This window comes from Vulpes lagopus, chromosome 5 (assembly GCF_018345385.1).
Source record: "Vulpes lagopus strain Blue_001 chromosome 5, ASM1834538v1, whole genome shotgun sequence".
NCBI classification, from domain to species: domain Eukaryota; kingdom Metazoa; phylum Chordata; class Mammalia; order Carnivora; family Canidae; genus Vulpes; species Vulpes lagopus.
In genome coordinates this window covers 133,018,066-133,043,441 of record NC_054828.1, presented here as the reverse complement: position 1 = coordinate 133,043,441, position 25,376 = coordinate 133,018,066, and the positions used below count along the sequence as shown (strand labels likewise).

Genomic DNA, 25,376 nt, shown 5'->3' with positions numbered 1-25,376 from the left:
ACGTCTCTGGCTGCGTCTTACCCTCACACACGGACCAGAGTCTTCCTCACCCTCGGAGGTCTGCTGGCGGATTGCCCAGTGAGACCCGCTGCCCGTCACGGTCCGTGGAATCGCCCCGCCGCGGTCCGGGATCGCGTGCCAAGCCTCCGCCCCGGGAGCTCTGGGGGGCCGTCACGTGGCCACTCGTCCACGGGCGAGGGCTTTTGTGAGCCTTCGTAGGAGCACAGCCCCGACCCAGAGACGCTGACACGGGGCGAGGTCGGGCCCGGCCCTGCGTCATTGGCTTCAGGTCGTGCGTCCTCGGGCCTGAGGGAGGTGCTGCAGCTGAGCCCCGCAGCCTCTCCCGCCCCGGAGGGAAAGTGGGGGCTCAGCGCACAGGTGCCCGGACGGTGGAGCCGGCCCCGCGGCCCCGCATTTCGGGCGATTGCTGGCGCCCACTTACGTGTATTCTGTTTGGAAAATAAAGTCGCTCTTGGCTTATACTCTCTGATTTCAAACTCAGGATGTAAATAATTTGGGTGGTTGCCTCTGCTCCTTTTTTTTTTTTTTTAATTAATGTGTGTCTTGATGTTATTCGAGAGCAGAGGACAGGAAAGCCCGAGGCGTGGGCCACGTCCAGTCCAGGGACGGTATTTGTAAACGCAGCTTCATTGCAATGTGGCCACGTTCATTCACGGGGACCTTGGTGGCCGCAGGGAAGCCAGGGCGGCCCCGGAGTCCCGAGCAGGTGCCGCCGCCGCAGGGCCCTCCTCACCGCAGGCTCACGGAGCACGTACTCGGACCACTTGCTAGTTACGAGATCCCGAGCACAAAACTCACGTAACCGAGTCCGTCCTGGGCGCTGGGCCCCCAGACACAGGGACATGGCAAGGACCAGGTGGTCGCACTGCCCCGGGCACGGTGCCCCCGGGCTCAGAGCAGGGCCCGCTGCTTCCCCCCAGGAAGGGACCTTACAAACCCCCGGGCCCCACAGGTGGTGGAAAGAATGTGACTCGTCTTCTGTGACGCTGTGGGTGCCGCCAGGGTGGAGGGAAGCGTCTGCGGGAGCCGAGGACAGATGGAGACTGCCGGGGCCGCCCCAGCTGGGGACCTGCGGGACTCGTGGGAGGTCCTCCCCGAGGGCAGCGCCGCGTTCAGACGCTCGGCATGCGCTGGGAAATGCGAACTGTCCGGGTGGGCAGAGTCGGGGGGCTCGAGCCCCCGAGAGCCGCAGCAGCAGGGCCCGTCCGTGGGTCAGGGAGGCAGGTGGCAGGTGCTCTGGACAGACAGACGCAGCAGGGCTGGTGTGAGCGGAAACTCCGGGAAGCCTGCGGGGAGCTCCGTAGAGATGGGCTCGCTCGCCTGAGCTCCGGTCGCCCCGAGGCTGGCGGCCCAGCAGCTGCGGCCCCACGGCGGGAGGAGGGGCCCCGTCCGTGCAGTGGCCTCCATCCCAGGATGCAGCCACCTCGGCCAGAGCAGGGCCCGCTGGGCTCCGCCCCATGGGAGTCCCCGCTGCAATGTCACTGGCGGGCGAAGAGTCAGACCCCCCACACCTGTGCCACGGGGGACCCCGAACCCAAACCCGGAGGTTGTGCCCTGGCACTCAGCCTCGTCAGCCCCCACCGGGCCTGACCGGGTTCCTGCAGCTCTTCCAGGCCAGGCCCGTCTGCCCCGACGGCCAGCCGCCCGCGCTCGGTCCCAGCCCTCCCACCCCTGCCCGCATCAGTCCGTCCGTGTGGGCCCGGGCCCTCTCCCCGCTAGACCTGGCAGGTGCCGGCTGACTTGAAGCGAAGCGTGGGGGACGCGTGGCTCCGGGAGGAACTCCCCGAGTGTGAGGCACGTGAGCCTGGGCACAGTGGGCACCTCGCACCCGGGAAGGTCACACGGCCCTGAGACGGCGGCCGGCACACGCACCCTGCGCCACGGCCTGTTCCAGGTGCCGGGGCCTTCCCCGCACACCCTCCCGCCGCCTGTTCCGGGGGGGCAGGAGGCAACCCAGAAACGTGCTCCCAGAGCCTCTTACAAGCAGTCCCTTGTGTCAACCCTCCAAGGTGGTTATTTTCACTCTCTCAAGGTCAGCAACAAGCCTGCAGGAAGGTCGACGACCTCGGAGAGATTTTCTTAGAAGAAACAGAATGTTCTGGAACACGGTGACGACATGGAAAGGAGAGTGTGTGCCCCACTCCGCAGGTGGACGGGAGCCAACCCTGGGGCAGGGCGCCTGGCCTCACCGAGCCTGTGAGTGGCTCTTGTGGTGGAAGCTTCTGGAAGGATTCAGGGGAAGCCAGCACCCGGAGGCTCTTGGCTGGGCCCTGCCAGCGAGGCCGTGGTCCTGGGACCGCCCCAACCCCGGGCGGAGGGCGTCCTCTAACGCAGGGCCGGGGATGCTTCCAGGAGCCGAGTTGTGCGGTGCAAGCTCCACTGGTGGAAAACGGAACAGCCACGTAGTCCCGCGGGAAACCTGCTCTTGACTCGTGCGGGGCCGGGACCCCGGGGCCGCGGCTGCCCCGTGTGCTGCTGTACGGCCCCTTGACGTCAGAGCCCCCCAGATATCCAGCTCCCGCTCCGCCCGCGCCAGCCGCGCCTTCTCAGCGGCACTCGCCACGGAGAAGACGCGCTTCTGTGTCACAGCCCGGGCGGACACGCCCCGTCCCTACACGCCGAGAACTGGGTTCATCTCACACGCGGTTTACAGAGACGAGCTCAGGACATTTCTATTGATTTGAATAAAAAGAAATACCCCTTGACTCTTTTTTTAAACGATTTTATTTATTCATGAGAGACCCAGAGGGAGGCAGATCCTGGGGTCCCGGGATCGAGTCCCGCGTCGGGCTCCCCGCATGGAGCCTGCTTCTCCCTCTGCCTGTCTCTGCCTCTCTCTGCGTCTCTCGTGAACAAATAAGTTTTAAGAAAAAGAAAGAAAAAGAAAAGGAAGTCTTTGGTAAGAAACCCCACTGGGTCCACTGGGGTGTGGACGACCGTGTGCTCCCCAGCAGCCCTCGCGTCAGGAGGGGAGCACACAGGACACCCAAGGGAGGAGGCGTTGGGAGCAAAGCCAGCACCCCGGGACTCGCCGTGGGCCGACTGGGAGCCGCCGCGGAGCCTGGAAAGGAGGTTGGATGGAATCTTCCAGAACCAGGCAATGGCTCGCTGGGCTGCAGCAGGAATGGGAGTGAAAATCAAGCTTCTGGACCCCCGAATCCCGGGAGTGAGGGGCGCACGAGCACCAGCCTGAGCAGACCTGCGTCTCCCCAGCAGCGAGCCCTGGGGCCGGGACGGGGGCCTGAGGGCGGCGTCCTGCACACTGAGCACCCCCAGCCCGGCTGCCTGGGTGCTCGGTGCTCGGTGCTCGGTGCTCGGCCCGGGTGTGGGGACGTGTTGCCGTCTGTGAGGCCCCGACGCCCCGGACATCCCACCGCGCTTCGCCGCTTCAGGTTCTACCCTGAGTTTCCTTGTTTCCACTGGAACTTCTTGTCCACCTTTGTCTTGGTGGAAGAAGAAATCTATTCCTTCCCGTCACGTTCCTCCTACTGTCGTCCTTCTCTGGGAGCACCTGGCGTCCTTCCCACGCTCGCCGTTCCCCCCGTTCCCCCCGAGCCCTGGCTGCCTCCCCGCAGAGCCTGTGATGCTTGCAGGATGCTTACGGCACCACCTCCTTGTAGAACTCCAGGCTTTTCCGCACAGGCTGCCCCACCTGCACCGCCTGGACCTCCTGCCCCCCTGGACCTCCTGCCCCACTCGCCCTACCCACCCCACCTGGACCTCCTGCCCCTCCCGCCCCACTTACCCCTCCTGGCCCACCTGGACCTCCTGCCCCACCTGGACCTCCTGCCCCCCTGGACCTCCCGCCCCTCCCCGCCCTCCCACTCCCGGGGTGCTGCGTCCTTGCATCTTCCCCCAGGGGCTCTTCCCGGGGAACCTTCCTGCCAAAGTCTCTAGAAACGGACGCGCTGCCGTCCTGGGCCTTTGCCCCTTGCATCCCTCGAGCCTCCGTGCCGCGCGTCTTCCTTGCTCCCTGGCCGCACCCTTACTGGGCTCAGTGGATCTTGGAAGAAACTCACACAGCAACAGCTAAATACGCGTATTTCTAGCCGACAGATTATTTCTGCAGTTGATGCTGGGCTGGAGGTGAGGGCGTCGCCTGAGAAATGCTGCAGAACGGCTGTGTAGACGGGTTGGGGCGATCGAGCCTCCCACGGGTGTGCGTCCCCCTCCCCAGGCCCCATCGACGCGGGGCTTCCCGCTGTCACCGTGACGGAGGGGACGGGCGCCCGTGAGCCAGCGACGGTGTGGCTCAGGCTCTGAACGCCGCCCTCCTCAGTCCCCGGGCGTCCCTGACTGCCACCGCCCGCCCACACGCGTGCCCCTGCCACACACCAGCACGGCTCCGAGCCTTGGCCAGCACAGACCTGGTCCCCGGGGTCCTGCAGGTCCGAGCTGAGGGCGCCGCAGGGGACCAGATCCGGGCCGCAGGGCTGGTTCCTTCTGGGGCCCCGGGGGAGAGTCCACACCACGATCCTTCCGGCTCCAGGGCACCTGCGTGGTCGTGGTCCCGGTCCCAGCCCTCCAGCCCCTGCCGCCGCCCCCAGGCCTGCGGCCTCCGTCGCCCCATCTTGTGTGCCGGGTCCCGGGCTCCGGGTTCAGATGTGACGTTGCTGGACCCCTGCTGCCCCTCGCCCCTCAGGGTGGGTCTACGTGTCCGTGAGGACCCGCGAGGACCTCGGCGAGGGAAGGCCGGCCCACGGCGCATCGTTAGCCCGAGGGAGGCCCCGCGGCCGCGAGCTAGGCTGACCACATTCCTGCTGAGTCCGCGGCCGAGACGAGGCCCACCCCGAAACCCTGCCCCCACCGGCCAAGGGGCCCTGGGCCCGTCTTCGGCCCGCGATGCAGACCGGCCCCAGGTCGGCGGGAGCCCTGCCTCCTGCACCCGGCGTCCGTGCCCGCCTGGCCCGGGACAGGCGCCCGCTGGCCGCACGGACCCAGGACCGTGACCCCAGGCGCCCGGGCTCGCAGCCCACCGGGAATGGCCGCATCCGAGGGGCGACCTGCTGGCTTCTCCCCTCTACACGCACACCCTTCCCCCCTTCTTCCATCGTGGGGCCGGGGCTCCGCCTCTCGAGGACCTGCTCAGGCGACGCCAACCTGTGACGGCACCAGGCAGCCTGGCGCAGACCCAAGGCCCCGGAGCCGCCGCGGCTCCTGACGCTCGAGTGGGCGCCGGAGGGTTTATAGGGCGGCAGCCTCGGCCCCGCGCAGCCGCACCCTCGGTCCGGGAGGCGACCAGAGTCTCCCAGGGCTTCAGACGCAAGCTGTGGGGTCGGGGCCGGTGTCGAGACGAGTAGGGAAGAGCCGAGGAGAGAGCGTCCAGCTGACGACCGAGTTCCCGGAACAGCCGCCCCGAGGACGCTGCCCCGATGGTCGGCCTGGTCCCCGCCGGCTCTGCCTGGGGGGTGAGAGCACTCGCCGTCCTGGGCGTCACGCTGCTGGTGGCCCTCGCGCGCGGCCTCCTGCCCTTCCTCCTCGGGGGCCGGGACCTCCTGTGGGGTGAGTAACACGAGGTCTGTGACCATCGACCCTCGGCGAGGTCACTGTCCACGGCCGCCGTCGGGGGGCTCGGGGGACCCCAGCACAGCCCCACGCGTCCTCTGATCATTGAGAATCCCCGTATTAGGGATCCCTGGGTGGCGCAGCAGTTTGGCGCCTGCCTTTGGCCCAGGGCGCGATCCTGGAGACCCGGGATCGAATCCCACGTCAGGCTCCCGGTGCATGGAGCCTGCTTCTCCCTCTGTCTCTGCCTCTCTCTCTCTCTCTCTCTCTCTCTGATGACTATCATGAATAAATAAAAATTAAAAAAAAAAAAAAAAAAAAAAAAAAAAGAGAATCCCCGTATTACCTGCTTGAATATCTAAAAAAAAAAAAAAAAAAAAAGATTTCTTTGGGAGAAACTGCTTATGCCTTTGCCGTAGAAGCATTTCCTGTGAATGATGCATGTCCTGGAAGCAGGGTCCTGGGTGACAGACGGGGCTGAGAGCCCACCCCAGCCGCCCGCGCCGTGGCTGTCCCGCAGACGTGCTGCCAGTGAAGGAGCTGGTCCTCTTGCTTCCTTCCATAAAAGCCACAAACTAGCAAAGCCAGAAGTCGGGTGGCAAACGTGACCAAGTGGTCATGATCGGAGCCGTTCGTCAGACCGTCGCCGCCTGCCTGCAGCACATTTTTAGATTCGGGAATCACAGTTCAAAAAACCGGGACGTGTGGTCTCTGCAGCGTCGCTAGAGCGATACTGTCATTGCCCCGTCTCCCGGAGTCGGATTTTCTTCCTGCTTAAACCCGGAACACGTGTGTGAGTGATGCACAATGGTCGGTGTCTGACCAGGACGCTGCGCTCTGGGGTATTTTATTGCCAAATGCCGTATTTTGGAAGCTGCCTTATTAACTGCTCACGTTACTTAGAAAATACGTTTTCTCTCCCAGTGCTCCCAGTTTACATTCACTAATATAACGGATCATTTTTTTCCGGTCGACGACCAGCTAACAGCAGCTTAGAAACGGCACGATCGCTCCTGGGGAACCTTCAAAGATCATGTTCATCGGTCACATTTCACTGCAGCCGAGTTAACTAGTGATGCTGCTGTGCTTCTGCGTGAGTTCGGGTTCTTATCACCGGACCGGGTGGGGTCTTCGTCGGGCTGGCAGCCGGGAAGAGGACGCCACCCAAGGGGGCCCAGCGGCCCGGGTCCGGGGTCCGGTCACCCCCGGGGGCCCCAGAGGCCAGAGGTGCAGCTGTGTCCAAGCTCACTGTCTTTCTGGGTCCTTCCATGGAAGCCCCACACCTGGACCGCAGACCGGCTGACACACGGTCAAGGACACATGTAGGTCCTGGACACGCACACCTGAGGGTCAGGCTGTGGCCTGCGGCAGTTTGGGGGCAGGAGCGAGGCCGGGGCCCCCTTGTACTAAGGCACAGCTCCAGAGTGGGACCCAGGCGGGCTCAGCTCGGGGGGCAGTAAACGGCGGCGCCTGAACGTTCTGGGCAAGAATGAGTTGGTGGTGGAGGGAGATTTAGGGGTTTTTTCAAGATTGTATTTATTTGTTCACGAGACACAGAGAGAGGCAGAGACCCAGGCAGAGGGAGAAGCAGGCTCTATGCAGGGAGCCCGACGTGGGACTCGATCCCGGGACCCTGGGGGGGTCATGACCTGAGCCAAAGGCAGACGCTTGACCGCTGAGCCCCCCGGGCGTCCTGGGAGATTCCATTTTTGCTTGAAAATACCCGCATGGCCCCACGAGCCTAAGGAGAGGGCAAGTGCCCACTGCAGACCAGTGGAGGTCCCCACGGAGGTCGTGTTCATCAGCACAGGGTGGGGGGGTACGTGTCGTCTGTGCAGAGTCGAGACCGATGCACCATCACCCCCACGGCAAGTGCCACAAGCTGCAGCTGCCACGGAGAACTGACACCCGGGAGCCGCGGGAGGCACCGCAGGCCCCACGGGAAGCTGTGAAGCAGCTGAGGCCAGGATGTGCCGCGCCCGGGAAGGGGGCAACCTCCTCCGGCCCATCGGGTCTCGGCCAGCCGCCTCCGTCAGGACGGCCCCCGGCGCAGGGCTCGGAGCCAAGCCAGTCCCAGGTCAGGGTGCAGCGACATGGGGGGCCCCGCGGGGTGCAGCCTCCCGGAAGGCAGGTCCGGGCGCTCCTGCCCTTGCCTGCCGGTCACGAGCACTCCGGAAACGCTCCACTTGCTTCCTTGGGCAGCACGGGGGTTACTGGCCCCGGCCTCCCAGGCTCCAGCCGCCCACACGTACACGATTATGTCCCGGGGAGCCGGGACCGCCTCGGAAGGCAGGTGTCCTCCGGTCAGACCCACCCTGGAACTCTCCAGAAGGAAGAGGCAGGTGCAGAGTCGCCAGGTCTGAGACGCTGGGGGGTGTGGGGCGCGGAAGGAAGGACGGGCCTGCGGCCCCAGGCAGGACAGAGGATCTCAGGAGTCGCGTCTGCGCTGCCGTGATCGCACAGGACACACGCTCAGTCCTCCGACGCCAGGACGGATGTCTCCTGGGTGGACAGTCTGCTCCCCTTTCTTGCTCACAGGCCCCTAAACACTCGGGGTCTCCCCTGATAGCGGCCATAGGATCCCTTTGTGACATTAATAAGGAGAACGTGGAAAGCTCTCAGGTGACCCGGGGTGGGGGCTGGTGGCCGCAGGACCCGCCATGGGATGCGAGGCCCCAACCCCGCCTCTGGGGAAGGAACAGGCCGGAGGGTGGACCCGGCACCAATGGCCAGAGACTTGGTCACCGTGACTCTGTAACGAAGCCGTTACAATCCCAGAGGCACGGGGCTTGGAGCGCGTCCGGGTTGGGGAACAGACGCCCCCGCTGAGCTGGCCCCAAGCGTCATGGGGACCTCACCCCACACATCTGTACTCCGGCTGCTGACTTGCATCCTTGAGCAAACTAGTGGATCGAGTGTTTCCTGAGCTCCGCGGGCCACTGCAGAGTCGAGGGGCTAAGGACCAGGTCCTCGGAGCCCCCCGGGGGTGGCCGTGGGCCACAGGCACAGCTGCCGGCCTGGGACTTGTGACCTGTGTCCCGTGGGCTGAGCCCCCCACGCCCTGGGCTGTGATGCCACCTCCAGGCGGATCCTGCAGGACTGAGTGGAAATCGGAAATCTGGGACGGCCAGCGACGGCCGCTGCGGGGTGTGGGGAACCCCCTCCCAAGCTGGAGCCGGCCCTGAACCCGAAAGCCCACCGACCCAGCTCCCGCAGACGCGGCCAGGGACGGTCACACCGGAGAACCAGGTTTCCCTGGGCGAGGGTTGTCGGCACCAGAACGTATTTCATACACACACAAGCCTGTGACGCTGATGTGAAAATGCCAGCAAAGGCTTGGTCGGAAGACAGTGGAGGAGACAGGAGGGGGGAGAGGAGGCCCAACAGGATGCGCGGAGCCCCACAGCCCCACTAACGGCCGCCAACGTCCGGGGTCGCCTGCGCCGCGGACCCGCTAACTGGCCCTGGCCACTGCCCGGGAGAGCCAGCGCTCGGTCTGCCACCGGGAGGAGACCCCGACGCGGACGAGCTCAAGCCCACCCTTCAGGAGCCCACGCGGGAGGCGCACACAGGGGGGAGGACGGACTGAAAAGCGTTTCCCGGTGCCGGACCCCGTGGCATGTCGGGAGGAGCAGCCGGGAGCACCCGAACCCGAGGTGAAGGGTGCGCGGGGCTGAGAAGTTGTCCCCAAGGGGACGGGCTCCAGCCGACGGCGAGCGCGGTGCCCCAGGGAGGCCCTGCAGGGTCCCCACGGCCCCAGGGTCCTGGCGGCCGCCCCGCGTGGCACAGGCCGAGCAGCTGTTTGCTCTACGAGGCTGGCGCAGGTGCCGCTGCCTACCGGGCCGCAGGTGGAGGCCCTCCCAGCCCCGCGGCAGGTGAGCAGGTGAGCGCGGGCCGAGGTCAGCACCGGAAGGTGAAGGAAGGGACGAAAGGCCGCCGCTGAGCTGGTCCTCGCCGGGCCTTGCTGGCCGGGAGGCCGGGAGCCACCGAGGGGTCACGGGTCGGGCCTGAGGAGGGGCGCTCGGGGGGCTGGCGGCGGGGACCGGGGAGCAGAGCCGCCCCTGACGCCGGGAGCACCTCCCGCCTCCGTCCCAGCGATCCCCGGGCAGCGGAGCCGACGTGAGCACTGGGCCGGCGGTGCAGCCTCGGGGGGCTCCCGGGGCCTGGCTCCAGAGCTGCTGCGTGGACCCGCAGGCGCAGGGTCCCGTGGGCAGGGCGCCTGTTGCCTCTGCGATTGCCATGGATTTCCCGAGCCCCCGCGCGGCCCCACAGCTCGCGTTGTCATCCCCAAGGCCAGCACGGGGCCCCTGGGACTGTGCTCACACGGCGCGCAGGGGGTTAGGCCTCAGTGTACCAAGTTCCCGGGCACTGAGCGCTCGGGGCATAGGACGCGGTAAATGGCTCCAGCGTGAAATAAAACACAAGTCTTGTCGTTGGAAACCGCTGCCGTATGGGAGTAATTCATCTTGGTGAAACGCGCAGCTTAAATCAGGGAAATATCATGAATTCACCGCGTCACTGGTCAGGTAACGGGACTCAGGGCTCTCGGGGTCACCAGAGGGCGTCTGGGCGGCGGGCGGGCGGCTCTGTGGGGGGAGCCCCTGCCCCTGGGACGCGTGGAAACAGGGCCCACGGGGCACCCGGGTCAGGACCCCGCACACGGCCCCGGAGCCCGTGGGGGACACTGGCCGTGGCAGAGGGTGACACACTCGAACCTGCCTGGTGGCGCCTTGTCCCACAGGACAGAGCGGAGAGGCCAGTGTCCTCGGCATCGTGGAGGAGAGCCGGCGCCTGGTGGACGGCGCCATCCAGCACACCGTGAGGAGGTAGGTCTCTCCGCGGGGCCGGGCAGGGCTGCGGAGCCCCGGGCCGGGGCAGGGCACCGTCCACCACCAGGCCCCATCTCCAGTCTGCCAAGGAGGAGCTCACCTCCCTGGCTCCGTGGCAAGATCCTCAAAGAACGAGGCACAGAGCAAAGCAGGGTGATCTCGCCGGGACTCGGCACCGCGGTCCCAGTGGCAGGCGGGGGTCCGGGCGGCAGGCGGGGGGTCCCAGTGCCCAGTGGGGGTCCAGGCGGTAGGAAGGGGTCCCGGTGGCAGGTGGAGGATCCAGGTGGCAGGTAAGGAGTCTCGGCGGCAGGTGGGGGGTCCAGGCAGCCGGCGGGGGTCCAGATAGCAGGCAGGGGGCCCAGCAGCAGACAGGGCTTCTCGGCGGCAGGCAGGGGGTTCCAGGTGGCGGCAGGGGGGGTCCAGACAGCAGGTGAAGAGTCTAGGCAGCAGGTGGGGGATCCTGGTGGCAGGTAGGGTTCCAGGTAGCAGGCGGGGTCCCGGCGGCAGGCAGGCTGCTCTCCTGGGGGCAGAGAGGAGGAGCCGGGAGGCCAGAGCGGGGTGGGCTGGACACGGCCTCACGCGGGCGTTCGCTGCAGGACCAGGTCCACCTGCTCCAAGTCCTTGAGAAGCACCTTGGTTTTAGATGCGTGAGGACATCAACACTAAGGGGCTGAGGTCACAGGAGGTGTCGTAGAAGCAGCAAGGAGCAGGTCTTAGCCTCAAGCTCCTCTCGTCGGCCCTTGACTCATAACCACATAAGCTCCCACAACGGGTCACAGGCGGAGTCGATTCTTTCCAAATTGCCATTATTTCGCCCGAAAAACCCCCTGCTGTCCATCTTGGCTGCAAGCCAGTTTTTACTTGTCTTCTAAGCGCTTGAGTCCACGCGGGAAAGAGAGAGACACCACGTTTCTCGTGCCGTCGGGGGAGCGGCGCCGTGTCAGGTTACCCTGAAGAACGGGGACGGTCGTGGGGGACGGGCTCGCGTCCCCGAGGATGGACTGCGTGCTGGGAGCGTGTGGGACTCAGCGGGGGCATTTTATGGGAAAGATCTGCTTTTGGAGGACCCTCGAATCATGCTTGACTCACTCAAACTGTTTCTTGAGCCAGTGCCGTCTGCAGTCCACGCAGCGGGCTGTGCACCGGGTGCCGGGCCCGCAGGTACCGGCCGCGCTTCACGCCCCCACTGCACACGGGCACGCGGCACCTGCCCCTGAGGACAGACGCGCTGCAGGTCACCAGACACGTGTGGCGCTCGACCAGCTGCGGAAGCATCAGCTTGCAGGAAAAATTTTAAAGATTTTATTTATTTATTCACGAGAGACCCAGAGAGAGGCAGAGACCAGGCCAAGGGAGACGCAGGCTCCCTGTGGGGAGCCCGATGGGGACTCAATCCCGGGACCCTGGGGTCACGCCCTGAGCCGGAGGCAGATGCTCCACCGCCGAGCCACCCAGGGGCCCTAAAACATGTTAATGATGAAATATTTTTACGCCTCGAAACAAATCTAATGATTTCGCGGCTGGAGAAGAAAACGGCTTTCTCATCGCGATACGCAGAGTAGGCGCCGTGACGAGCCGGCCCCGCCCTGCTGTGCCGGTGGGAAAACAGACGAGGCCCTGCCCGTGTCAAGACGGCGGGGGGTCTGCGCGTTTGTGGACAGGCCAGCGGCCAGCCCGCCGCGCCCCGTGCTGATGGCAGAGGCGCTGGGGACAGGGGCGTCACGCTGTCACCTCAGGGGGACCTGCAGGGTCCGTGCGGCCCGAGGCCCCTCCCTCCCTAGACGCCCCGAGCTCGGGGACCTGCACTTTGTCCGTGCAGCGGGCACGTCCTTCGCTCACCGGACTCCCCGGGGCTTCCACGTGCGCCCGGCTGGGTGGCGGCGGCTCGGGGGCTCTGGCTGCCGTACCTGTGGGTTTGCCCAGGTTGGGGATGGAGGTGGGGCTCTCCCACAGTCTCACTGTTGACCCCGTCGCCGGCAATTCCAAGTCTGCGTCCCTGGACCTACGATGGAGGCAGCACCCTAAAGTCGCCAAGATGAGGTCCCCCACCCAGCGTCACCTGCTCTTCTAAAGCTCCCGCGGTGCCCCGGGCGCCACCCCCCCCCCGGCCCCTGCCCTGGACAGGACGGTGGGACGTTGTCTGTGCTACGCTGGACGGTTTGGCGGGGGAGACACCACCTCCGCCTTCCGACGCTGCCCCCCTTTAAGCAGACTCCACGCCCAACGTGGGCCTTGAACTCATGATCCTGAGCCCGCCAGGTGCCCCCAAAGCTGCCCCTTTCCTAAGCGTCCCTGTGAAGGTGGACTGGGATAAAGGAGGGAGCATCCTTTGCCCCATAAGGTGTTGAGAGGCAGCCCAGAGCTCCAGGGGATTGTCCCCAGCCGCGTCTGCCCCCGTGCACACGCCGCCCCGGCCTCCGCAGGCTTTCCCACACGCCTGTCCCCGGGTCACGGCTCCCGTGGGTCTGAGCACCAGGCCGGGGGCACATCCACGTGTCCCACAGGCCGTCGGCGGGGTCAGCAGCTGCCCTGTGCCCAGGCTGCAGGTGAGATGCCTGTTTCCGGGGACCTCCCGCTGCACAAGCCGGGCCATGGGGTCTGCCTCGGGATCAACGGCTCCTCCCTGGGCCTGGGGGGACCTGCACCCCGGGCCCAGGCGTCACGGGTGCGCAGGGAGGCAGCCGCCGTCTCAGAGTCGCCTGAGGCTTGTTCGGCTGTTGTGCTCTGAGGACCAAGGACCGGGTCCCTGGGGCTGCCCGGGCCGGCCACGTCCGAAGGAAGGAAGGACGTTCGTCTCCCTCCTCCCTGCGCCCTGGAACTGGGGCCCGGATTCCTTCTACCCCCTTGATTTGTGGGGAGGCTCCATGGAAACGCCACGACGATGAAACCAATCACGGACGTCATCGGCGAGGTCTTCTGAGGTGGCTTCTAGATGTTTCTTCAAAAGTCTTCTAGGACCAGCGTCCAACGGGAAGTCCCTGCAGCTGCACCCGGGGGCCACCTGGGGGCCTTGGGGATTCGGATCCAGGACACGCAGGAACCGGAAACGTGCTTGGAGGGGAGGCAGCGTTTGCACGGGCGAAGCCGGCGGCCTCCGCGCTTGTTGGAAGAACAGGGACGGGGGGGAGGCAGGTCAGCGCCGGCGGGTCCGGGGTCCGCACGGCGGGGCTGGGCGCAGGCTCGCAGGACAGAGGGGGGCGGTTGGCACCGCTCGGCGCTCGCGCATCAGGTTGGGGAGCCGCCGGGCCGCCCCCCGCAGCCTCCCTCACGGCCCACGACACCCTGACCCCGTCCCCCAGCCGCTCTTCCCGCTCGAAACGCCGAGAAAGACCCCTGACCCGTCGTCGCCTCCCAGTTACCGTCAGCGAGCTAACGGCCGTTCGCTCCTTGCTCACTAACCAGGGGAAGCGGCGGCGTGTCCCAGGAAGTCATCCCACGGCCGCGAGGATCCGCCGACACTTCCGAGCTCGCTCACTTGGCCTGTGAAACAATGAAACGCGCAACCCGCGTCCTCCAAACGAGACCACTTCTCAGTATTTTTATCCTGATCCCTGAAAGGCTTCCAAAGCGCGTCCTAGGCTAAAGCCGCGGTCCCTGCGCCGGGTGCCCGGCGGCTCTCGTGAATTCTGCTAAAACCAGGAGAAAAGTCCCATCTGTGGGTGCCTGGTGGGACTGGAAGGATCGAGCGCCTCTAAGGTCTTCATTCCCCAAGTGCATGACCCCCATGACCTGATGCAGGCGTCGCCCCCGGCCACCACGGGTCCTCTGCTGGAGGAGGGAGCAGCCATGGTCCTGCTGCTTCGGAGAGAGAGAGACAGACGCACAAGGAGGTGGAGAAGGGGTGGGGGGTACCCGGAGGGAGCGGCTGCAGACTCAAGGAGGAAGGTGCATGAATCGGCCATGGGACCCCTCGTGCCCACGGCCAGGACCCACATGCTCAGGACTGTGACCCCACGTACCCCAGGCAGTGACAAGGGTCACCGACCCATCAGGGGCAGGAAGGTGCTGGCTGCAGGCAGTAGTGGGAGGGTCCTAGGGTCTGGGTGCAGGTGGTGGGGGGAGGGTCCTGGGATCTGGGTGCAGGTGGTGGTGGTGGGGAGGGTCCTGGGGTCCAGGTGCAGGTGGTGCTGGGGGAGGGTCCTGGGGTCCAGGTGCAGGTGGTGTGGGGAGGGTCCTGGGTCAGGTGCAGGTGGTGGGGGGGAGGGTCCTGGGATCCTGGGTGCAGGTGGTGGTGGCTGGGGAGGGTCCTGGGGTCCAGGTGCAGGTGGTGGGCTGGGGAGGGTCCTGGGGTCCAGGTGCAGGTGGTGGTGGTGGGGAGGGTCCTGGGGTCCAGGTGCAGGTGGTGGTGCTGGGGAGGGTCCTGGGGTCCAGGTGCAGGTGGTGGTGCTGGGGAGGGTCCTGGGGATCAGGTGCAGGTGGTGGTGCTGGGGAGGGTCCTGGGGTCCAGGTGCAGGTGGTGGTGCTGGGGAGGGTCCTGGGGTCCAGGTGCAGGTGGTGCTGGGGAGGGTCCTGGGGTCCAGGTGCAGGTGGTGGGGGGAGGGTCCTGGGGTCTGGGTGCAGGTGGTGGTGGTGGGGAGGGTCCTGGGGTCCAGGTGCAGGTGGTGCTGGGGAGGGTCCTGGGGTCCAGGTGCAGGTGGGTGGGGGAGGGTCCTGGGGTCCAAGTGCAGGTGATGGTGGGGTGGATCCTGGGGTCTGGCTGCAGGCGGTGGTGGGAGCGTCCTGGGGTTTGGGTGCAGGCAGTGGTGGGGACATGTTGGGTCCCGGGTCAGGGGCAGACGGCGACCTGGGCTTGGGCTGAGGTGATACGTGAGACGCCGGGGACCGTGCAGGGCGACCCCCCCCTCCACCTCCCGGGCCGTCTGGGCTCTCCCACAGCAGCTTTGTCGCCGTGTTCGCCCTTGGGGGTGATGCTCTGGCTGGAGGGGAGGAGCCGGGCTGGGAGCACTGGCTGGCCCGGGACCCTTGACGGGGTGCACGCGCCCAGGGCCCCGCTCCCCGGGAAACCACGACGAGGGCGTCCGCCTGGACTTTGGGAGGGCATCCGGGGACGCCCACCCTCCAACCCGCACGGTGCTCGGTGCTGCTCCCCGGCTCCTGCCCCCACGGTCCGCTCGAGAGCTTAGCGGTTGCTTCTGAGTGACCCACTTTATGTCCCCCTTGTGCCGTAGAGACCTCAGCAAAAGGGGGCTCCCTTCCCCGTCGCAGCTTCTGTCTTTTGCCAAACTCCCCGAGCCGACCAGCCGAGCCGTCTCCCGAGCGGCGGAGATCATGGAAGCCTCCGTGCAGGCCGTGAGGACGCGGGTCTACGGGAAGCTGGGGCGATCTCGGCCTCTCACCGGTGAGCGCCCCGAGGGGCAGGCCCCAGGGCCTCGACCCAGGACAGCATGGCCAAGGGAAGGTGTCTGGGTTCCCCTGGGAGGTCCTGCGGCCCCCTCCGGACCTGGGGAAGCTGCTCAAGCCCCGGGCAGCCCCGTCCTGACGTCGGAGACCGCGGGGGTGTTGGCCCGGCCCGGACGGAAGGTGGGGGGTTTGCAGGAGCCCGTCCAGGAGGCGCAGTCACGTGGGAGCAGCGGGTCGGGTTGAGAATGGGGGACAGCTGGGGGTCGGGGTGAGGATGGGATCATCTGGGGGTCAGGGCAAGGATGGGGGCAGCTGGGGGTCGGGGTGGGGACGTGGGGAAGCTGGGGGTCGGGGCAAGGACACAGGGGCATTGGGGGTCAGGGTGAGGATGTGGGGGCACCAGGTTGGGGTGAGGACATGGGGGCATCGGGGGTCGGGGCGAGGATGGAGGGAAGCTGGGGGTCGGGTAAGGACGTGGGGGCGTTGGGGCAAAGACCTGGGGCACCGGGTGGAGGCGAGGACGTGGGGCACCGGGTTGGCAGGGGCTCGGCGGCGTCGGGCCGGCGGATGGCACCTGCTGCACAACAGTCACCGGCGGCTCCACGCCCTGAGCTCTGGCTTCTTTGCCGCGGGTCGTGGAGCCGCCGTTGACTGTCAGCCCGTCTACGCAGCAGGAGGCGCGGGTTGATGAGCTGCAGCCTGAAGGAGAAGCCGGGCCCCCGCGGGGAGCGACCGGGCCCACGCGCGTCCCCAGCGCAGAGGTCGGCCGAGGAGGCAGCAGGGAGGCCGGCCGCTGCCAAGGGGGATGACGCGCGTGGTGCTCCCCTAGACACGCTGCCCGAAGCCGTGCTGGACACGATTGCCAACGCGTCCGGGTGCCGGCCCCACATGCTGCCCCCCAGGTGCCCGGACACCTGCCTGGCCCGCAAGTACCGGCTCATCACGGGCGCCTGCAACAACAGGTGGGTGCGCTCCGGCTTCGCTCCGCTTCGGGGGCAGCGGGGTTAGAGGCCACCCGGAGGGGCTGCGGGCCCTGGGGGCTCTCCTCCCGCTTCTCAGCACCCTGGGCCCCCTCACACGGCCGGTCCACACGTGTCCCCTGGAGCCACCCCATCCACCGATGTCACCGCATCCTGGACACCAGCCCACCCCATCCACAAGTGTCCCCCAGGCTCCTGCCTCCCCACCCGGGGTCATCATCCAGGCCCCTGTCACCCTACCTCTGGGTGCCCCCCAGGCCTCAGACCCCCACCTCTGGGTATCCTCTGGGCTCCTGTCCACCTGTGGGCATCCACAGGTCCCTGTTCTCCACCTCTGGGGGGCACCCAGGCCCCTGTCCCCCCATGGGTGTCCCCTGGGCCCCTGTCACCCCACACGTGGGCATCCCCTGGGCCCCTGTCCCCCACCTCTGGGCATCCCCTGGGCTCCTGTCCACCTGTGGGCATCCCCAGGCCCTGTGCCCCATCCAAGACCTCTCCTGTCGCCCCAGGCTCCTCCTCCAGCCTCCGCCCCCCGATGGCGCTGGGTGTGCCCGAGGGACAGGCTTGCAGCGCGGGCGTCCCCAGGACACACGGGACACCACACACAGGGCAGTTCCGGGAGGCGGGTCCGTGCCGCCCACCGGCCTGCGTGTGCTCTCACCGCCCGGGTCCAGCCCGCTCCGCGGGTTTGTCCGACGGCGGTTGTGCAGGGAGGGGACGACAGGCCGCCTGGTGTCCTCCTGACGCGTGTTCTGCGCCCCCGGATGGTTGTGGCCGCCCCCGCGCGGCCGGCTCGGACTTCGGGCTGGAGGGCACGTCTGGGGTGAGCAGGACGCAGGCCGTCCGTCCGTCCGTCCGTCCGTCCCAGGCCCCGCGGCGGCCGGACTCCCCTACGCGGTTTCCGGGCTCCGGGCTCGGATGTGCGGGTCGCCCCCCGCGCGCCCTGTTTTTCACTACAGTGTTGGCGCCGTTGGTTCCTTACTCCCTGGGGCCTGCCCACGGGTCCCGGCTCCCCTGGACGGAGGGTGGACGCACAGTGGCCTGTTTCCTGCTCCCCTCACCCCTCCTCCGTCGCGGTGCTGCCGGCTCGGGCTCGGGTCCTGCCTCCCGGCCGCGCGACCGTCTCTGGGCCACATGCGCTCAGGGCCCCGCCGCGTGAATTCTGAGTTCCCGAGGGCTGGACCTAGAAGCTCCCCACTTCTAGCTTTCCCGCAGGGGCGCGCGGGCCGGGTGTCCCGTGGGGTGTGGCCTGGCCTTCGCTCGCCGAGACTGTCCGGTGGCCGGTCACACCACACGAGGCATTAGCGGCAGCGGCAAGGAGGCCGTCCCGCCGGCAGTCCTGTTGCCTGACGTGATCGGCGCTGCGAGGGCTGCTGGCGTGGGAGGGGGGACGGCGCCCGTGGACGCGGGGCCCTGCTCTGCGCTCCGGAGCCTGGTCCTTGGTGGGGCCTCGGTTTCCCTCGTCCGCGCGTGAGCGTGTGGGCAGCCCCCGCCGCCGCCGCCGTCGTCCCTGGGAGCAACCCGGTCTCCAGATACGGGAGCAGGGTGTTCGGTGGGCGGCGCCGTCGGGTCGGGCCGCAGGACGGGGCAGTGGCCGCCCGGTGGCTCTCGTCGGCCGTCTGGGCCGTTTCTGCCTCCACGAAAGGCGACGGCGCGTACCTGGCGCAGTGTGCCGGGTTCTGAAGTGCCTGCCTGCAGCCCGCGACCGCGACCCCGGAAGGGACATCACCGCGAGATGACCGGACGGGATCTGGCCTCTTGGTTCGTGGCCCGAGGCTTTGCCACAGGCCGTGAGCGTGACCGCTGAGGCCGTGGGGAGGCTCCCGCCGGGCGGCAGCTGTGACCCACCATGCGCGGCCACGGCTGCGTCTCCAAATCGCACAGAATTGTCACGGCCCGGGCTTACGTGGGTCATCGACGACGGCCTGCCAGCCCGGCCCGCGCCCACCGCCGCCCACCGCTCGGATGGAGACCCAGAGGCCATTGGCATCGACGTGGCGACGGAGACGCGGCCCGTCAGCGGGTCCATTCCCCGACCTGCCATTCCCCGACACTGGGGACACCTCGCGGCTGCGGGACGTGACCCCAGTACCCGGTGATTCTGCACGGAGCCCCCTCGCCGGAGCATCTGGCCTCCGAGCACGGAGTTCGCAGACGGAGGGACCCGCCCGAGCAACGCCTGACGTCTGCTCCTGAGGCACAGGCCCGGGGACGCCGGGCGTCAGGGCGTGATTCCGTGACAACGTAATTCTCGGGGTTCACTTGTCGAAACAATTGTCAAAACCCAAATTAAACGTGGGCTCCGCCTTCCGAGCGTGAGCAGGTGAGGGTGCACGTGCGCCCGCCCCTTCCTCTCCGGGCACTGGGTGCTCCCAGCCAGGTGCTTGCGGCTCCCGCGCCGAGCGTCCTTCCCAGAGCGGCGGCCCCGGGGCTGCACTGACACTGCTTGAACCGGCGGCCACCGGACAGGACAGGCCGCCCGGAGCACGAGGTCGGGGGTGGTGGTGGGCGAACCCTGAACTTGAAGTGGAACAAGAGCCGGAACCACACGGGACCCGTACGGGGCCGCGGCCACCCCGGCCCGGGGAGCCCGACCCTCTGAGGAAGCGCGTGTGTCGCTGCCGCTGCTGCTTGGATGGGAGACGTGGGGCCCAACACGGGAACAAGCGTCGCCAGACGGGTGAGGCTTCAGGGGTTTTGGTATCGACCCCACACCCGTGATGGGAAGGCACGTCCTGGGCCCGGGCGTCCGCCCGCGTGGATCCCGCCCTCTCGGGGCTTCGGCACGTCCGTGCGAGCTCCAGCCAGAGGCCCCCGCGCCGTGCACTGAGCTTTCTCACACCTCACACCGAGACGGGGCGTCAGGCACGGTGGGAGCCACGTGGGAAGGGCCGTCACTCAGAGGTCAGAGCTCCGTGAGGCCCCCAGGATGTGACACCAGGTGACACCTCAAGACACCTCAAGAGTGTGCCCCCCCCCTGCCGCCATGGCCAGGAAGACGCTGCCTGAAGCCTCCAGCCTCCAGCTCGGACAGGCGGGAGGGGACCTGCCTCTGTCTTTCTGACCCGGGACGTCAGGGCATCGGGGTGCCCGAGCCTCGGACGGGGCACGGGCGCGTCCCGCTCATCACAGCGATTTGGAGGCGCCGCGGCCCTGGTAACGTCTCCGCCAGAGAAGCTCCCGTCCGCTCACCCGGGTCAGCTCGTGACCATTTCCCCAACGCAGCCAAGCCCCCGAGCCTCACGACCCGCGATGTGCAGCGGACCGGGGACCCCACGGCGGGCAGGGCCAGTGACGCGTGAGCGACGTCGGCTGCACCATGCTGGGGCGGCCCTGTGACAGCCACGTGGGCAGGGTCCCACCCCGGCTGAGGACCCGCGGACACGGGCAGACGCCCCGGGGCTCTGGCGACAGCCTGGAAGCTCCTGGACGATCAACGTCCATCAGCAAGACACTCCCCACGCGGTGAAGCGAGCGTCTCCTTTGTTTAATTGGGTGACGCTGCACCTCCCCCGGGCGGCACGTCCTGGACTGTCGGTCACGGTGAACCCGTGAGGAGCCCGACCCTGTGTCCAAGCGCACGCCCGCGTCCACGCGGACCCATCCCGCCCCTTGTTCTGCAGATCAAGCCACTTCGGTGTCCGGAGTCAACAGCGGATCGATAGTAGAACGAGGCCCCGTGGGCCCTGTGGACGCGCACACGCCCGTCGCTCCTGCCGCCGAGCCCCCCCCCAGGCTCCCGGTCGGGGCAGCGGCCACCAGGGACACGGTGGTCAGTCCGGGGCCGCGTGGCGCCGACCGCTCAGTCTGTCCCCGACGCCAGGACCGAGCGTCCCCATCAAACGTGGCAAGTCTCCAAGGCCCAGACCGGCGACGCCCTCGGGGGCACCTGGTCCCCTTCAGCCCTCAGCACCGCGTCGAAATCAATCCCGTACGGAAGAAGGATCCACGAACACGCTGTCCTTGATAGCGCCGGCACCTCGGTCGGAGCAAAGCAACGGGCGTGTGAATATTTATATTTCTGAAAACTCCAAAACCTGTAAGAAACCGTTCACCTCGTCACGATCCTGCTGACTCGGCTACATGGGTGTCCCGAGTGCCTGCACCTCGAGGCGCAGGCCAGTTACCGAGTCTGGGTCCCGATCTCTGCCAGCTCTCGCCCCCCGGCCACGTGACCTCCCGCGCCGGGCACTTGTCCGCACGTCGCCCCAAAGTGGCCGCCTGACGCCGTTCCCGGCAAAGACCCTGCAGCCACCACAGGGACGCCCGCTGCCGGGGGTGCCCACGGGGTCTGGTTGATGAACGCCAGGGAACGGGAGCACCCTGGCCATCTTAGGCCCAAAGAGCCATTTTAGAAAATACCAAATTTTTCTCAACAAGAAAATTTGCATTTCTTTCATGCGTTGCACTGATATTTCCATTCTAATGCATCTATCAGTTGTTTTGTTTGTTTGTTTTTTTACAAATACAGGGTATTTTGTGATCGAACGTGTCACGTTTGTTTCCACAGAGACCACCCCAGGTGGGGAGCCTCCAACACAGCGCTGGCGAGGTGGCTGCCGCCCGCCTACGAAGACGGCATCAGTGAGCCCAGAGGGTGGAACCCCCACGTCCTGTACAGCGGCTTCCCACTGCCCCCGGTAGGCACCGTGGCCCCACTGCGCACACTGCGCTGGACCAGGTCCCCGAGACGCCCCCAGACCGCCCGCCGTCTATGCCAGCCTGCTGCTGAGACCCCGCTCAGGACGGGGGCTCCCCGCGGAGGCTCAGGGCTGGTCCCCTCCATCCCCCCAGCACCTGTGCACCTGCTCAGGACGGGGGCTCCCCGCGGAGGCTCAGGGCTGGTCCCCTCCATCCCCCCAGCACCTGTGCACCCGCTCAGGACGGGGGCTCCCCGCGGAGGCTCAGGGCTGGTCCCCTCCATCCCTCCAGCAACTGTGTACCCGCTCAGGACGGGGGCTCCCCGCGGAGGCTCAGGGCTGGTCCCCTCCATCCCCCCAGCACCTGTGCACCTGCTCAGGACGGAGGCTTCCTGCAGAGGCTCAGGGCCCGTCCCCTCCATCCCCCCAGGACCTGTGCACCTGCTCAGGACGGGGGCTCCCCGCGGAGGCTCAGGGCTGGTCCCCTCCATCCCCCCAGCACCTGTGCACCTGCTCAGGACGGAGGCTTCCTGCAGAGGCTCAGGGCCCGTCCCCTCCACCCCCCCAGCACCTGTGCACCTGCTCAGGACGGGGACTCCCCAGGGCCCGTCCCCTCCACCCCCCAGCACCTGTGTCTGGCAGCTTTGCTCAGGGCTCCACGTTTTGGGAGCTGAGGTGTGGAGGGATTAGTGTCACCGGCCAGTGACCAGGACAAAACGGATTTAGATCCAGGCTCATCTAACTCGACATCATTTTGCCTTTTCTGGTTTTTTAAATTGTTTTATTAAGATTTATTTCTAAGGGTGGAGGGGAGAGCGGAGGGAGAGAGGGAATCCCAAGCACGCGCCCTGCTGAGCCCTGAGCTCAGGCCCCAGACCCTGAGGTCATGACCTGAGCGAAAACCACGAGGCAGTTGCTTAATGTACGGAGCCGCCCGGGGCCCTTCATTTTTGACATTTCGAAATCAACCCCTTTACTCCTTTACCCGCCGGCAGAGGATGAGGCGTAGCAAAGACACTTTTTAGTGTTTGGTGTCTCACTCACCGATGCCAGGGGGTGGCTTTACCCCGGCAGCACATTATTTGGTTAAGCAAGCCGTGTCCAACCCACCGATCGCCCTGGTTAAGAAGTGGGCATTTTGCCCTCCATCCGACCACTTGCTTCCGTGACTTAGTCTGTGCGGCCTCGTGCCGTGTGACGAAGGACGTCTGCAGAAACATGACAGCGACGCTCTGTTCGGCCTGAGAGGTCGGACCTGACCACAGCAGCTTGGGGACCAGCAGGCCGTCCCCCACGAAGCCATCCCCTTCCCCGGGCAGTTCTTGCCGGGGGCCACTGAGCAGGAGGACAGGTGCTCCTCGCAGCCGGGGGCCCTGTGGGAGGGCACGGGCCCTCGGGGGTCTGAGGTCCCCCAGCCTCCGTCCGCCCGTCCCTAAAGAGGGGTAACACCTTCCCCTTCCTGCTCGATGCCAGGCTGTTCAAGCCCCGCGCCCTCGGACTCAGCGCTCAGGGACTAGGGTCTGTAAACCCGTATTTGCCAGAATTTCACGGCTACTTAGAACAGTGGGGCTCAGGAGTCCTCACACGGGCTGGTGATGTCCTGCTCCTGCTGAAACTACTCAGCGCTACCACCGTCCAGGCGCGGGGCTCACGGGGCCACCGTCCAGGAGTGATGCTCTTGGGGCGACCATCCAGGTGCGGGGCTCACAGGGGGACCATCTGGTGTGCACGGGGCTACAGGGCATCCTCTTCCCCGGCCCCCGAAGCCGCATCCCCTCTGATACAGGCGGGAGAGGCTCTCAGAGTTTAGGAACCACACGGTTGTGCTGGATCCCGTGGAAACCAGGCTCGCCCCCATCTCAAGGTCTGCAAACGTGTGGCGGCCTGGGAACAGCCCTCCGGGCCCCGGCCCTGCCCCGAGTCACAGCCATCACCTCACCGATGGCCAGACGTTCAGTAAACGACTCTTGGTTTGATCCCGACGACAACCCCAAAGGTCAGCATCTCACATCCACTCAAGAAATTGAGACTCAGAGCAGTTACCTAAGGCCCCAAATCACCTCAAACCGGTGCGTTAGGCTGGACACAGCCCACACGTGCCTTCCCCACGAACGCCCTGGGCTCAGGGTGCTGTCACCTCACTGACCCTGGCAGGACCAGGTGGGGACGGGCCCCTTTCAACTCGCTGACCCCACAGGACCGGGTGGGGACAGGCTCCTGTCACCTCACTGAGCCTGGCAGGACCAGGTGGGGACGGGCCCCTTTCAACTCGCTGACCCCACAGGACCGGGTGGGGATGGGCCCCCACACCTTGCTGACCCCACAGGACCGGGTGGGGACAGGCTCCTGTCACCTCACTGACCCTGGCAGGACCAGGTGGGGACGGGCCCCTTTCAACTCGCTGACCCCACAGGACCGGGTGGGGACAGGCTCCTGTCACCTCACTGACCCTGGCAGGACCAGGTGGGGACGGGCCCCTTTCAACTCGCTGACCCCACAGGACCGGGTGGGGACGGGCCCCTTTCAACTCGCTGACCCCACAGGACCGGGTGGGGACAGGCTCCTGTCACCTCACTGACCCTGGCAGGACCAGGTGGGGACGGGCCCCTTTCAACTCGCTGACCCCACAGGACCGGGTGGGGACGGGCCCCTTTCAACTCGCTGACCCCACAGGACCGGGTGGGGACAGGCTCCTGTCACCTCACTGACCCTGGCAGGACCAGGTGGGGACGGGCCCCTTTCAACTCGCTGACCCCACAGGACCGGGTGGGGACAGGCTCCTGTCACCTCACTGACCCTGGCAGGACCAGGTGGGGACGGGCCCCTTTCAACTCGCTGACCCCACAGGACCGGGTGGGGACAGGCTCCTGTCACCTCACTGACCCTGGCAGGACCAGGTGGGGACGGGCCCCTTTCAACTCGCTGACCCCACAGAACCGGGTGGGGATGGGCCCCTGTCACCTTGCTGACCCCACAGGACCGGGTGGGGACGGGCCCCTTTCAACTCGCTGACCCCAGCAGGACCGGGTGGGGACAGGCTCCTGTCACCTCACTGACCCTGGCAGGACCAGGTGGGGACGGGCCCCTTTCAACTCGCTGACCCCACAGGACCGGGTGGGGATGGGCCCCCACACCTCGCTGACCCCAGCAGGACCGGGTGGGGACAGGCTCCTGTCACCTCACTGACCCTGGCAGGACCAGGTGGGGACGGGCCCCTTTCAACTCGCTGACCCCACAGGACCGGGTGGGGATGGGCCCCCACACCTTGCTGACCCCACAGGACCGGGTGAGGACGGGCCCCCTCACCTTGCTGACCCCAGCAGGACCGGGTGGGGACAGGCTCCTGTCACCTCACTGACCCTGGCAGGACCAGGTGGGGACGGGCCCCTTTCAACTCGCTGACCCCACAGGACCGGGTGGGGACGGGCCCCTTTCAACTCGCTGACCCCACAGGACCGGGTGGGGACAGGCTCCTGTCACCTCACTGACCCTGGCAGGACCAGGTGGGGACGGGCCCCTTTCAACTCGCTGACCCCACAGGACCGGGTGGGGACAGGCTCCTGTCACCTCACTGACCCTGGCAGGACCAGGTGGGGACGGGCCCCTTTCAACTCGCTGACCCCACAGGACCGTGAACCAGGTGGGGACAGGCTCCTGTCACCTCACTGAGCCTGGCAGGACCAGGTGGGGACGGGCCCCTTTCAACTCGCTGACCCCATAGGACCGGGTGGGGACGGGCCCCTGTGGCCTAGCTAACCCTGGGCCCCTGTCACCTTGCTGACCCTGGCAGGACCGGGTGGGATGGGCCCCTGTCGCCTCGCCCTTGGCCCCTGTCCCCTCATTGACCCCACAGGACCGGGTGGGGACGGCCCCCTCACCTCACTGACCCCGGTGGGAACAGGTGGGGACAGGCCCCTGTCACCTCGCTGACCCCATAGGACCGGGTGGGGACGGGCCCCCTCACCTCCCTGACCCCATAGGACCAGGTGGGGACGGGCCCCTGTCACCTCGCTGACCCTGGGCCCCAGTCGCCTCACCCCGCAGGACCGGGTGGCCCGCTG

General features: G+C 66.9%; 1 protein-coding gene across 1 annotated transcript in view; it reads left to right on the top strand.

The window, feature by feature from the left end:
- Positions 1-5,393: 5,393 nt before the first annotated feature.
- TPO (thyroid peroxidase) overlaps positions 5,394-25,376 on the top strand; it is a 35,859-nt gene continuing 15,876 nt past the window's right edge. Inside the window, 5 exon segments of the mRNA XM_041757028.1 lie at positions 5,394-5,523; positions 10,268-10,352; positions 15,524-15,693; positions 16,525-16,657; positions 21,186-21,315. Coding sequence (XP_041612962.1) covers positions 5,394-5,523; positions 10,268-10,352; positions 15,524-15,693; positions 16,525-16,657; positions 21,186-21,315 — 648 coding nt within the window.